Source organism: Ursus arctos, unplaced genomic scaffold, assembly GCF_023065955.2.
Source record: "Ursus arctos isolate Adak ecotype North America unplaced genomic scaffold, UrsArc2.0 scaffold_19, whole genome shotgun sequence".
NCBI lineage: Eukaryota > Metazoa > Chordata > Mammalia > Carnivora > Ursidae > Ursus > Ursus arctos.
In genome coordinates, this window is record NW_026622863.1 from 42,159,437 (window position 1) to 42,174,040 (window position 14,604).

General features: G+C 38.3%; 1 protein-coding gene and 1 pseudogene across 10 annotated transcripts in view; one reads left to right on the forward strand and one right to left on the reverse strand.

The window, feature by feature from the left end:
• ZNF568 (zinc finger protein 568) overlaps positions 1-14,604 on the reverse strand; it is a 42,515-nt gene that overhangs the window by 11,468 nt on the left and 16,443 nt on the right. For all 10 annotated transcript variants that reach the window (XM_044378849.3, XM_026484369.4, XM_044378855.3 and 7 more), the window contains 2 exons: positions 2,709-2,835; positions 2,346-2,441 (listed from right to left, as the gene is read on the reverse strand). In XM_044378849.3, coding sequence (XP_044234784.1) covers positions 2,346-2,441; positions 2,709-2,835 — 223 coding nt within the window. The remainder of the gene's footprint in view (positions 1-2,345; positions 2,442-2,708; positions 2,836-14,604) is intronic.
• LOC113244707 (14-3-3 protein theta-like) lies at positions 7,546-11,318 on the forward strand (annotated as a pseudogene).

Sequence of the window (14,604 nt, forward strand, 5' to 3'; positions counted from 1 at the left end):
GAACAACCAAATTGAAATGAAAAACTGATACTGATTGATCAAAAGGCCTCGAAAGTTCTAAAGCTTTAAAGAAAGAGAAACCTATGAGCATCCAAGGTAAACAAATCAAGTCACCTCTGAGGGGAACCAATCAGGCTTCAGATGTCTCCAAGCAATATTCAAAGCCAGGAGATAGTAGAGGATTATCTAAAGTCTTCAGAGAACAGTCTACAAAAAAAAAACTATCTAGAAAAGAGTATGACTCAAGAATTTTATACACAGCCACATAATAAAGGGTAAGAAAAAAGGTATTTTCTTATGTGCAAAAACTCATGGACTCTAGTTCCCAAAATTTATAAGTTCTATGAGGAAAGGACTTTGTTTTTGTACACTGTTACATGCTCATGCCCAAAATAGTATTTTATCTTTATTGTTACAACTATAAATGTGGTCTTCTTTCCTTTATATCTTCTACTTGGTTGTTGAAGTATATAGGAAAGCTACTGATTTTTGTTTGTTAATTTGATATCCTATCATAGCACTAGATTCTTTTATTATTTGTTATACTTTTTCAGCTGATTCTCTTGTGTTTTTCAGGGATACAATTTTATCTTAAAATAAAGATGAATTTATAGATTCCTTTCCAATGGCAGAAAGCACAGACAGAAAGTACAGTACTGATTTTTTTCTCTTATCTAATAATTAGGTATAAATTTAAGAAATATACAAAAGCTATAAAGGGAAAACTTGGAAAGCATTTCTGAAGGATACAAAGTAGATCTGAACAAAGACAGAGCATGTTCTTTAATAGAAAAATCTCAACATTCCAAATATATCAAATCTCCAAAAGTTAATTTATATATCTAATATATTCCCAATAAAAAGTCCAATAGGTTTTTTCTCTGGAAATAGGGTTGTATCTAAAATTCATATGGTAAAATAACAATCAAGAAAAGCCAGCACAACTCTGAGAAAGAAGTGTATGCAACTGGGAAAGAAAGGGACTCAGTGTTAACGATAAGAGGGAGACTTACTTTTTAATGTATCTTTTGGATTATTTATGTTCTTTAACCAAGTGTGTTTATATATTTTTTTTTTGAGAGAGCAATATATATATTGAAATACATATATTTTTTAGGGAGAGTGAGCAAGTGGGTGGGGGAGGAGCAAAGGTAGAGGGAGAGAGGGGCGCCTGGGTGGCACAGCAGTTAAGCATCTGCCTTCGGCTCAGGGCGTGATCCCGGAGTTGTGGGATCGAGCCCCACATCAGGCTCCTCTGCTGTGAGCCTGCTTCTTCCTCTCCCACTCCCCCTGCTTGTGTTCCCTCTCTCGCTGGCTCTCTCTATCTCTGTCAAATAAATAAATAAAATCTTAAAAAAAAAAAAAGAAAAGGTAGAGGGAGAGAGAGAATCCCACACCCAGTGTGGAGCCCAACATAGGGCTCAATCTCATGACCCTGAGATCACGACCAGAGCTGAAATTAAGAGCCGGATGCTTAATGGACTGAGCCACCCAGGTGCCCTGAAGTGTGCATATTTACATTAAAAAAAAATTAATGTAATGGAAGGTGGGAATAAGTAGCAACAGGGCACCAATTTCTAGGCCAGAAACTTAAAGCTACATGGGATTGTGAGGGTTGTGAAGTACAATGGGAATTGTAAGTTCTGTTACAGAATACATGTCTATAGCTTTTCAAAATGGAAAGAAATTAAAGGAATTTAAGTGTGAAACAAATATACTTTTAAATTACTACACATCCGTGAAATACTGAATGCATAAGGAAATAAAACTAAAACTATGAACACTAAGGAAAAAGAGAGTTTAAAGATCATAGAGAGGGACAATAATCCTCAAAGTGAGGCCATAAATGAATTAGAGAAAGTTGGCATCCTGAAATCCAATGGGACTACCAGCCCTCTAAAATTCAGAAAAGGAAGATAGCTCCAGTATAGAGAGAAAATAGTATCTGGAAATGTCACAGTAATCCAATCCATTCATACTATTTGTCACCCTAGAAACACTAGGGCCTTTAAGAAAATCTTGGAAAATGATGGGGTGCCTGGGTGGCTCAGTCAGTTAAGCAGCTGCCTTCAGCTTGGGTCATGATCCCAGCGTCCTGGGATGGAGCCCCGTGTCGGGCTCCCTGCTCAGCGGAGAGCCTGCTTCTCCCTCTCCCTCTCCCTCTGCCTGCCGCTCTGCCTACTTGTGTTCTCTCTCTCTCTCTCTCTCTGTCAAATAAATAAATAAAATCTTAAAAAAAAAAAAAGATGTTTAAAAGAAAATCTTGGAAAATGTGAAATGGTATCAACCACATGAACAACTGTCATGTGGCTTTCTCATTCAGAGCTGCCTTTTTACTTATTCACCTGGACAGTGCCTCCCAAGCATTTCTTCCTCTACCACCCATGGCTCCTCTTCCTGCTCCAACTTGAAGATCACATCTGGCTTGGTGACTTGATAACCTATTACAGGAAACAGCAAAGGACTTGGATGTTAATGCTGGAGGTAATCATCCACACCTTGGGCTGAGTCTTAGGGGCTTGAGGGCCTATGAAGGATGAGGACAAAGGAATTTCCAAAGTGAGACAAAGTAATTAGGCTTTACCCTGAAAATGAGTACATACAATCATGTAAAGAAAAGGAAGGCTAAATTCACCTGGCACATTAAAGTCTTCATACACTTAAAAAATGGAAAGGAATTCCATGAAAAAGTGCAAAGCTGCCCTTACCCACTGTGACTAGGTTGCTGTAGTTCTCTAGCATCACATCCCGGTACAAGTTTCTCTGAGCAGGTTTCATTTGCTGCCATTCCTCCTGGGTGAGGTCCACAGCAACATCCTTAAATGTCACGGTTTCCTGTAAAAACCAATCCTAATTAATATGAAGTCATCAAACTTCAATGCGGTGGTCAAAATATGTAAGAACTCATGTACATCATGAACGCAGAGATCACAGTTCACTACAAACTGTGTATCAAGTCTTCATATTTACTTAATCTTATATTACGCTGTGAGGGAAAACAAACCATAGTAGAAATATCCTGTAAGACATTGATTATTGAGTCAGCAAACTTAAGCATTCATCATCTATTATGCAGGACTAAATGTAGTGGTCACTGATTTGTACTGGTCTGTGACAGAATTGACAGAGTTAGACATGACTCACAGGAAACTGTCTCAGAACCTGTCCAAGTGATTGTGTGACCTAGTGAGAAAGAGAACATGGAGAAAGTGGGGATGGAAGAGAAATAAGGCAGGAGGAATGAGGAGAGGTATGAAAATCTGAATATGCAAAATTTGAAATTTCTATAGAACTTCTAGATGGAAATGTCCACTGTGCAGTTAGAGGTATGAAGAAAGATGAGAATTAGCCATCTACCTAAAATTGAGAGCTGAATAATAAGAGTAGTTGTACAGAACATACATAGTGGGTAAAGATCCAAGGACAGAATCAATAGTTAGGCATCAAAGAAAGGGACTCAGGTTTTGTTTCTTGTTTGTTTTATTTACAACCAGAGGTTGAGAATTAAAACCATGACAGCAATGTAACAGAAGCCAAGAAACTAATGATAAATTTCTGGAAAAGAATGTTACTTGATCACATATATCTAACTCTTCCTCCCCACTTAAAAACTTCAATATTCAAATAAAGAAGTAAGGAAAAAATCTTTATCTGTAAAGGCTCTAAGATAAAAAAGCACCCATGTATCCCACATTTGGGAGAATTTATTCAAGAAACAGTACAAATGAGATAGACAAAACGGGAAATAAAAATGAAAATCACCAAAGGCTGGATTGCAACTAGTGTTTTTTTTTTTTTGTTTTTTGTTAAGATTTTATTTATTTGAGAGAGAGAAAGCATGCGTGTGCATGAGCTGGAGGAGGGGCAGAGGGACAACCAGACTTCCCGCTGAGCAGGGAGCCTGACATGAGGCTCCATCCCAGGACCCTGGGATCATGACCTGAGCCAAAGTCAGACCTTAACAGATTGAGCCACCCAGGCGCCTCTGCAATGAGTGTTTCTGAGACACTGTCTCTATGATCTATGATCATTACTACTATCAACATTATCATTACTGTCATCTATTGAGGAGTTATTATATACCAGGTACTATACTAATTTCTTTAGATATATTAACTTCTAAAATAACCTGGTAAGATTATGCAGTGGCTACTACTACCCATTTAAAAAGTAAGGAGAAGCACGGGGCCAGTTCAGTCAGTAGAGCATGTGACTCTTGATCTCGGGATTGTAAATTCAAGCCCCACAATGGGCGTAGAGACTACTTAAAAATAAAATCTTTAAGGGGTGCCTGGGTGGTATAGTTGGTAGAGTATCCAACTCTTGGTTTCAGATCAGGTCATGATATCGGGGATCAAGCCCTGCATTAGGCTCTGTGCTCAGTGTGGAGTGTGCTTAAGGTTCTCTCTCTCCCTCTTCCTCTGCCCTTCCTGCTTGTGCTGTCTCTCTCTCTCTCTAAAATAAATAAAATCTTGAAAAAAAATCTTTAAAAGTAAGTAAATAAATAAAAATGAAAAGTAAGGAAACCAGGGTAAAAATAACTCTTCCAGGGTCATAAAGCTACATATGTGGTAGAGCTGGGATTGCAGCCCAAGCAGTGTCACCACATTTTTTCCTCCAACTCAGCAGGAGGAGTCTCAGAATCCCACAAATATCCGATTCAAGATAGACAACTGGACACACAAGAACTTGTGCATTTGAAACCTCTCTTGCTGAGACTGAAAGCATATGAAATCACCAGTGACGGGAAACTACAGGACAAATATCTTGACAAAAAAAAAAAAAAAAAAAAAGATCAAAGGCAAATGATGAGGGGACATCATCCTCATTTGGAGAAGCAGACAGAGTCAGATTGAGCAGTAGAGAAGACTGAAGACAAAACCAGATGTAGAAAACTAGCATCTGGTGCAATGGTTTCACTAATTAATCTGAGCAAAAGCAGACATAAAATATTTTTTCTGTCACTACCCAATATTGTATTAGCCAAATTAGCCAAATAAACTTACAAAAACTAGTATTTAAGATTTTAGGTGAAGAGTGAGGGACTTCATTAAAATAACTTTGGAGCAAATTACCTGGTATGTATGAGTCGGTAAATGTAAAATGAAATTAATTTTACACTTAAAAAAGTTATAAATATATACATACATATCTATCTATATCTATATGGATGGAGATATATATCTATATCTATATTTATATATATCTCCATTTCCAAAAACAGATACCTTGATCATTTTAATAAATTAGACAAATATTTGTCAAGCCTAAATCCAGAAAAGTAACAAAATGTAATAATACAAACTCGGGATATAAAACAAACATGTAATAAAAGATTTTGAGAGGAATTCTACTTCAGGATAGCAGTATGAGGTACTCTATGGATGTTTCCCAGTAAAACAAGCGTAACTGGTGAAAAGTTTTTTTGTTTTTTGTTTTTAAATTTTCAGTCTCTGGAAATTGCTCTAAGGGCATAAAGCAATGAAGAACAATCTATTCAAGAAAATCTACTAAAACTTGGTAAAAACTGTGGCAGACTGTGGCATTTAAGTCACATCTGCTCCTTCCCTCTCCTCACTTTAGCTCAGCTTGAAAGAAATTCCATCGGGGTGGGTATGGCTAAGAAGACAGGGCTCTTTCTCTCCTTAGCTACCATATCCATACCCATCTATGGATATGGTACCTTGTTGGGAAGGACAAAAGCTCAGCATTCTCATTCCAATTCAACTCAAGTTAAAGAGGCTAAATTTCTAATGTTTGTGGCCAAGAGGTCAGTGGCTCCTTTCCTCTAGAATGGAAGCTTTACCCAAGGAGTGGCAGGCGAAAAATACTGGAATATTTGTCCTTATCTCAGTTCACTTTTAGGACAGAGGTTCTACACTAAAATAGGCAAGTCAAGAAGACCAGAGGCTGCCATCTCACTAAGAGCCCAGAGTCTTGGCTCAAAGATTTTATCCAGGGAGAGAGGCAGCTCATAAACAGAAAGAATTCAAAAGCTCTCCCAAAAGGAAATGAACTTATTTGAAACAGTGGGCAAAGTTTAAGATTAAGGTCATACTCAAAAACAGGAGATTTTGGTGATAAGCAATTAAGAGGAGCCAGGTAGCTTCTTCTTCTTCTTTTTTTACATTAGTCACCATACACTACATCATTAGTTTTTGATGTAGTGTTCCATGATTGTTTGCGTATAACACCCAGTGCCCTTTCAATACGTCCCCTCCTAAATACCTGTCACCAGGCTAACCCATCCCCATACCCTGCCAGGTAGCTTCTTTTAGTTAAGAATAACAAGGTAAAACATAGACCAATTCAACAAAGAGAATCAGGAAAAAAGACAACTAAAAAAAAAGAAGTCAGAAGAAACCTCGAAGACTCGCCTCAAAAACTACCCCCGCCTGAATTTACTGAGATCATACTGTGGAGCAATTTATGCTCCAGGCATTGTCAAAAACAACAGAGCAATCAGTTGGCAATTAGAAGATGTGATACCAAATAAGACAGACAACTTAAAAAAAGAGGTAGAAGAAATGGATAGAGAGAGAGCCCTTCTAAAACCATCATCTTCCTAGAGTGAATTTGCACATGCCCAAGGCTATACCTTCTGAGGTGTGACCCCAGAAGTGTCACACTATAGGGGAAACAGACTTCACTAAAATGAAGTAGGCAAGTCACTAAACAAATGCATAAGTAAACAAAAATAAAAGCAACTCTTAGAAAAGGAGGTATGGTCATCAGTATCCAGAATTGTTATAATATATAAAGTAAGTGTTCAGTTTTTAACAAAAAATTACAATAGGAAAAGAAACAGGAGAGGGAAATCCATACACTGAAAAAAAGCAGGCAACAGAAGTTGCCTGTGAAAGGGGTCAGATGTCAGGTTTAACACACTAAGATTTCAAAGCATCCGTTATAGACATAGCTAAAGGAAACCATGATTAAAGAAAGGACAGTATATATATATTTTTTGGATACAAAACATGACAGCTAAATGGTCCCATGAATACAACTAGATAATTATCAAATTGTCCTAAAGTACCCCAGAAATAGATCTGAAGATTGGTAGAACAAACTCTACAGCTAAAGGTAAAGAGGCCGCATTGCAGAAAATAGGAAATGTGGAGACACAGATCGGGAGAGAAAATCATGGCCCCTGTAGTGTGGAGGGAGCTATACTCACAGAGAAGGGCGAGAGACAGACTAGCACATAGGGGAGCATATGGGGAAAATGAATCACTGTAGCAACTGGCTTGGACAGTGAGAGGGCCTAAATTTGGTGAGTTCTTGCAACCAGTGGGACTTAAGGCCTAGAGTTTTGGGTTTCTTTCATTTTTTAAAAATATTTCATTTATGTGTCAGAGAGAAAGAGAGAATACAAGCAAGGGGAGTGGCACATAGAGGGAGAAGCAGGCTCCCTGCTGAGCAAGGAGTGAGATTTAGGACTTGATCGCAGGACCCTGGAATCATGACCTGAGCTGAAGGCAGATGCTTAACCGACTCAGCCACCTAGGCTCAGTTCCAGGCCTAAAGTTTTAAAGGTCAGCATGCATGGCTCTGGGAGAGCTTGGAGGATGTTGGGGCGACTCTTGGAGAAAAGGCAGGGTAAACAGCCCACAGAAATACAGTGTGGAAACAGTGATCAGAAGAGCGTTTTGGGCACACAATGGGGAAGTTAGTTGCTCATCTTGGGAGTGTGTCCCAGAGAGGTAGCATTTATGGAGAGACCCACCTGGGAATAAAGGAACTGTCCAGCACCATTTCCCTCCCCAACTCATCAGCATAAGCACAGGGCCACCTACGGAAACTAGTGCCGTGCCCACGCCAGTACCTAACTAACTTAGACCAAGCCTGCCCCCTCTGTGCTCCAGAAGAACTGCTCTTCCCAGTCACACTTGCCTCAGTCCCAGTTTAGAGGGTCCCTTCCCCAGAAGGCTGGCTCAAACCCCTACAAACACTGCGTCTCTTGACCTGAGAGTACTGTGAGGCCTAAATTGTAAATATTTATGCACCCAACATGGGAACACCCAAGCAGTACCCTGTACCAAAACCAGATAAAGATACCACAAAAAAGAAAACTACAGGCTAATATCTCTGATGAACAAAGATGTAAAAACCATCAACAAAATACTAGCAAACCAAATCCAATAATACATAAAAAAAAATCATTCACTATGATCAAGCAGGATTTATTCCTGGGTTGCAAGGGTAGTTCAATATTCTCAAATGAATCAATGTAACACATCACGGCAATAAGAGGAAGGATAAGAACCATATAATCATTTCAATAAATGCAGAAAAAGCACGTGACAAAATACTACACCATTCATGATAAAAATCCTCAACAAAGTAGGTTTAGAGGAAACATACCTCAACATAAGAAAGGCCATATATGAAAAATCCACAGCTAACATCATCCTCAATGGGAAAAACAATCTTTCCTTTAAGATCAGGAAAAAGACAAGGTTGTCCACTCTTACCACTTTTATTCAACACAGTACTGAAAGTCCTAACCACAACAGTCAGACATCAAAAAGAAATAAAAGGCATCCAAATCAGTAAGGAAGAAGTACAACTTTCATTATTTGCAGATGATTGTGATACTATATAGAAAACCTGAACAATAAATGAATTCAATAAAGTCGCAGGATGCAAAATCACTCTACAGAAATCTGTTGCATTTTTCATACAACAATAATGAAGCAGCAGAAAGAGAAATTAAGAAAACAAGCCCATTTACAATTGCACCAAACATAATAAAATACTTAGGAATAAATCAAACCAAAGAAGGGAAAACTATAAAATAGTGATGAAAGAAATTGAAAATGACAAAAGAAATGGAAAGACATTCCATGCTCATGGACTGGAAGAACAAATATTGTTCAAAGGACTACACTGTCCAGGGGTGCCTGGCTGGCACAGTTGAAAGAGCTTGTGACTCTTGATCTCAGGGTCATGAGTCAAGCCCCCCATTGGGTGTAGAGATTACTAAAAAACAGGGTCATGAGTCAAGCCCCCCATTGGGTGTAGAGATTACTAAAAAACAAAAACAAAAACAAAACCTATATATATATATATATATATATATATAACTTCAAAAAAATGTCTATATTACCCAAAGCTATCTACACATTTAATGCAATCCCTACCAAACTACCAACCAATTTCACAGAAGTAGAACAATTATAAAATTTGTACGGAACAAGAAAAAGCCCTAAATAGCCAAAGGAATCTTGAAAAAGAAAAGCAGGGGCACCTGGCTGGCTCAGTCAGTAGAGCATACTTGATCTTGGCGGGGGAGGGCTGTGGTTTTAAACCCCATGCTGGGTGTACAGATTACTTTAAAAACTTTAAAAGAAAAGAAAAGAGAAAAGAAAAGTTGGAGGCATCACAATTCCAGACTTCATGTTATATTACAAAGCTGTAGTAATCAAAACAGGATGGTACTGGCACAAAAACAGACACAGATCAATAGAACAGAATAGAAAATCCAGAAATAAATCCACATTTATATGGTCAATTAATCTTTGACAAAGCAGGAAAGAATATCCAATGGGGAAAAGGCAATTTCTTCAACAAATGGTGCTGGGAAAACTGCACATCAACATGTAAAAGAATAAAAGTGAAGGGGCGCCTGGGTGGCTCAGTTGATTAAGCATCTGCCTTCAGCTCAGGTCAAAATCCCAGGATACTGGGACTGAGCCCCACATCAGGCTCCCTGCTCAGCGGAGAGCCTGCTTCTCCCTCTCCCTCTGCCTGCCACTCTCCTGCTTGTGCCCTCTCTGTCAAATAAATAAATAAATAAATAAAATCTTTAACTTTCTTATGCCATTTAGAAAAATAATTAAAAATGGATTAAAGACCTAAATGTGAAGCCTGATACCACAAAAATCCTAGAAGAGAGCAGAGGCATTAATTTCTCTGACACTGGTATAGCCATTTTTTTCTCAATAGGTCTCCTTTAGGCAAAGAAAACAAAAGCAGAAATAGACCTGCACCCCAGTGGCAGAGATGTGAAGTCCCTCCCTATGTCTCCACCCTATCCAGTCAGTGCTCTCTCTCACTCTCCTCTCCTCATCCCCAAGAAGACAGAGCTCAGGGGTGCCTGGGTGGCACAGTCGTTAAGCGTCTGCCTTCAGCTCAGGGCGTGATCCTGGCGTTATGGGATCGAGCCCCACATCAGGCTCCTCTGCTATGAGCCTGCTTCTTCCTCTCCCACTCCCCCTGCTTGTGTTTCCTCTCTGGCTGGCTGTCTCTGTCAAATAAATAAAATCTTTAAAAACAAAAACAAACAAACAAAAAGACAGAGCTCATCTAGAAGGTGAAGCTGGCTGACCTGGCCAAGCGCTATGACAACGTGGCAATTTGCATGAAGGCCAAGACTGAGAAGGGTGCCAAGCTGTGAAAAAAGGAGAGCAACCCGCTCTCAGTGGCCTACACAAATGTGGCTGGGGCTGCAGGTCAGCGTGGAGGGTCATCTGGAACGTGGAGCTGAAAACTGACACCTCCAACAAGAAGTTGCACAGCTTATTAAGGACTATTGGAGAAAGTGGAGTCTGAACTGAGATCCATCTGCATCACAGTATTAGAATTGTTGGACAAGTATTTAATAGCCAATGAGACTAATCCAGAGAGTAAGGTCTTTTATCTGAAAATGAAGGGAGATTACATGAGGTACTTTGTTGAAGTGGCATGTGATGATAATCAAAAACAAACAATAGATAATTCCCAAGGAGCTTACCAAGAGGCTTTGATATAAGCAAGAAAGAGATGCAACCTCTATACCCAATCTGCCTGCGGCTGGCTCTTAATGTTTCTGTATTTTACTATGAGATCCTTAATAACCCAGAGCTTGCCCGCACACTGGCTCAAACTGCTTTTTTTTTTTTTTAAAGATTTTATTTATTTATTCGACAGATAGAGACAGCCAGCCAGAGAGGGAACACAAGCAGGGGGAGTGGGAGAGGAAGAAGCAGGCTCATAACGGAAGAGCCTGATGTGGGGCTCGATCCCACAACACCAGGATCACGCCCTGAGCCGAAGGCAGACGCTTAACCGCTGTGCCACCCAGGCGCCCCTCAAACTGCTTTTGATGAGGACATTGCAGAACTTGATAGACTGAATGAAGACTCATGCAAAGATAGCACCCTATCATGTAGTTGCTTAGAGACAACCTAACATTATGGACATCAGACAGTGCAGGAGAAGAATGTGATGCATCAGAAGGGGCAGGAAAACTAAAAGCGTACAAGGTGTCATCCTTCTTCCCCTCAAGAAACCTTTTTATTCAGCTCCATTTCTTATTCCATTTGGATTTTCTATAGCAAAGAAACCCATTCATGTGTACGGAATAAACTAGTTATAAATCTTCACACTGCAGCTTTCGAAAACTCATTCCTTGATTTGTTGTCTTGGCCTTCCTGGTATGCAAGTTACTGCTGTAGAGAATTATTAATAGCTTCATTTCATGTAAACATAGGTAACATCCAAACACTTATGTAGAGAACTAAAAATAGATCTGGTATTTAAATAATCTGAACCAGTTCTGCAAGTGACCGTGAATATAAGAAGATATTACTGTGAAGACATAAAAATGTAGTTCATTACAATTTAAAAAGTGTTCTATATAACTTCTTAAATTCTACATTCCCTCCCTTACTCTTCTTCAGGGGTATACTTTCAGTAAGCAACTTTTCCATGCTCTTCATGTATTTCTAGCTGGTAGGAATCCAGAAGTATTAGACTGGATGGAAAAGCATTTGGCATTTCTATGCTGGGGCTCACAAACTGAAATGCCTTGCTTTATCATCTATGATGGAGGTCTTGTATATCTGTGACAATAGGAAGTTTCCTTATTCATTTTTCATTTGCTGCTGTTTAAGTTGACAAGTTCCCAATAAAAATTCACTTATACCTCCAAAAAAAAAAAAAAAAAGCAAAAATAAACTATTGGGACACATCAAAATAAAAACTTTTGCATAGTGAAGGAAATAATCAACAGAACTAAAAGGCAACCCATGGACTGGGAGAAGGTATTTGCAAATGACATGTCCGATAAAAGGTTAGTATCCAAAATATATAAAGAACTTATAAAACTCAACACCCAAAAAACAAATAATCCAATTAGAAAATAGGCAGAAGACATTAGCAGACATTTCTCCAAAGCAGACACAGAGATGGCCAAAAGACACATGAAAAGATGCTCATTATCCCTTATCATCAGGGAAATACAAATCAAAACCACAATGAGAGATCACCTCACAATCACCTCACAATGAGAGATCACCTCACAAAGATTTTAGTCAGAATGGCTAAAATCAACAACAGAGGAAACAACTGGTGTGTTGGTGAGGATGTGGAGAAAGGGGAACTCTCTTGCACTGTTGTGGGAATGCAAACTGGTAAGGCCACTCTGGAAAACAGTATGAAAGTGTCTCAAAAAGTTAAAAATAGAACTACCCTAAGATCCAGCAATCAGAGTACTATTTACCCAAAGAATACAAAAACACTAATTCAAAAAGATACATGCACATCTATGTTTACTGCCTCATTATTTATAATAGCCAAGATGTGGAAGCAGCCCAAGTGTCCATCAACTGATGAATGGATAAATTTGACATGTTATTTATATAGGACTATTATTCAGTCATAAAAAAGAATGAAATCTTGCCATTTAAAATAACATGAATGGTCTAGAAAGTATAATACTAAGTAAGATAATTCAGTCACAGAAAGACAAATACCATACGATCTCACTTATGTGTGGAATTTAAGAAAAGCAAAGGGAAAGGAAAAAAAAGAGAGAAAGAGACAGAGAAACCAAGAAACAGACTCTTAATTATAGAGAACAAACTGATGGTGACTAGAGGGGAGGTAGGTAGGGGGATGGGTGAAATTGGTGATGGAAATTAAGGAGTGTACTAGCTGTGATGAGCAACAAGTGATTAAAATAAAAACTGGAAAAAAAAAGGATGATATAGTGAGAATGTCTCATCAAATAGAGAATATAAACAAAGAGAAGTTATAAAAGCAGTCAAACAAATTCTGAAAATGAAAAGTACAATAACCAAAGTGAAAAATTCACTAGACAGGCTCAGTAGAAGATCTGAACTGGCAGAAGAAAGATGAGCAAACTTGTAGACTTAGACGAGATTCCGCAACCTAGGACCAAAGAGGAGAAAGAATGAAGTAAACAGAGCCTCAGAGAAATGTGGGACATCAAGTGTATTATCAAATGTGCACATCAGTGTGTACCAATATACACATGGTGAAAGTACTAAAAGGACAGGAAAAAGATAAAGGTACAGAAAAACATTCTAAGAATAGCTGAACACCACCCAAATTTGATGAAAAAGAATCTATGAATCCAAGAAACTAAATGAGTTCCAACACACACACACACACACACACACACACACACACACACACACACAGATATACACAGCAAAAATGCTGAAGGCCAGAGACAAAGAGAAAATCTTGAAAGCAAAAATGTACTGGAGTAAGACAAATGACACCAGATGGGAACTCTAACCCATATGAACAGATGACAAAAACTAGAAATGGTAAATAAGGATAATTTAACAAATGTTGTAAATATATACTTGTTCTCTTTTCTCTTTCTAGCTTTTTAAATAGATGAAATGCACCAATAATTATAATAATGCATCGGGTTTGTAACATAGATATACTGTATGTAACAACAGTAGTACACAATGCGGAAAGAGAGAATAGAGTTACACAGGACTAAAAGTTTCTATATCTCAGTGAAATTTAGCATAAACTTGAAGAAGATTCTGGTAAGTTAAAATGTATAAGATAAGCCTTAGAATAACCACAAAGAAAATATAGTAAAAAATCATTAAAGAAATTAAAATTTTGGGGCGCCTGGGTGGCTCAGTCAGTTAAGCATCCACCTTTGGCTCAGGTCATGATCCCAGGGTCCTGTGATTGAGCCTGGCATCAGCCTCCCTGCTCAGTGGGGAGTCTGCTTCTCCCTCTCCCTCTGCCTGCTTGTGCACTCTCTCTCTGTCAAATAAATACATAAAATCTTTAAAAAAAAAAAAAAAAGAGGTTAAAATTTTACACTAGAAAACATTTACTTAATGAAAAAAAAGCAGTAAAAGAGAAACAAAATCCATAAGACATGGAGAACAAAAAGGAAAATGGCAAACATAAATCCAACAATTTTAGTGTTAACATTAGCATTAAATGTATTAAACAATCAAGAAAAGGGAAGACATTGACTGGTGGAAAAATAAGATCCAACTATATGCTGTCTTCAAGGAGACATACTTTAAGTTCAAACATAAAAATAGGTTTAAAAAGGATTGAAAAAGATATATCACGCCAAGAACAATAATAAGAATGCTGTAGTGCATACGCTAATATTAAGTAAATTAAACTTTATTTTATTATTATTATTTTTTAAATACTTTTTTTATTATATTATGTTAGTCACCATACAGTACATCCCTGGTTTTTGATGTAAAGTTCAATGATTCATTAGTTGTGTATAACACCCAGTGCACCATGCAATACGTGCCCTCCTTACTACCCATCACCAGCCTATCCCATTCCCCCACCCCCTCCCCTCTGAAGCCCTCTGTT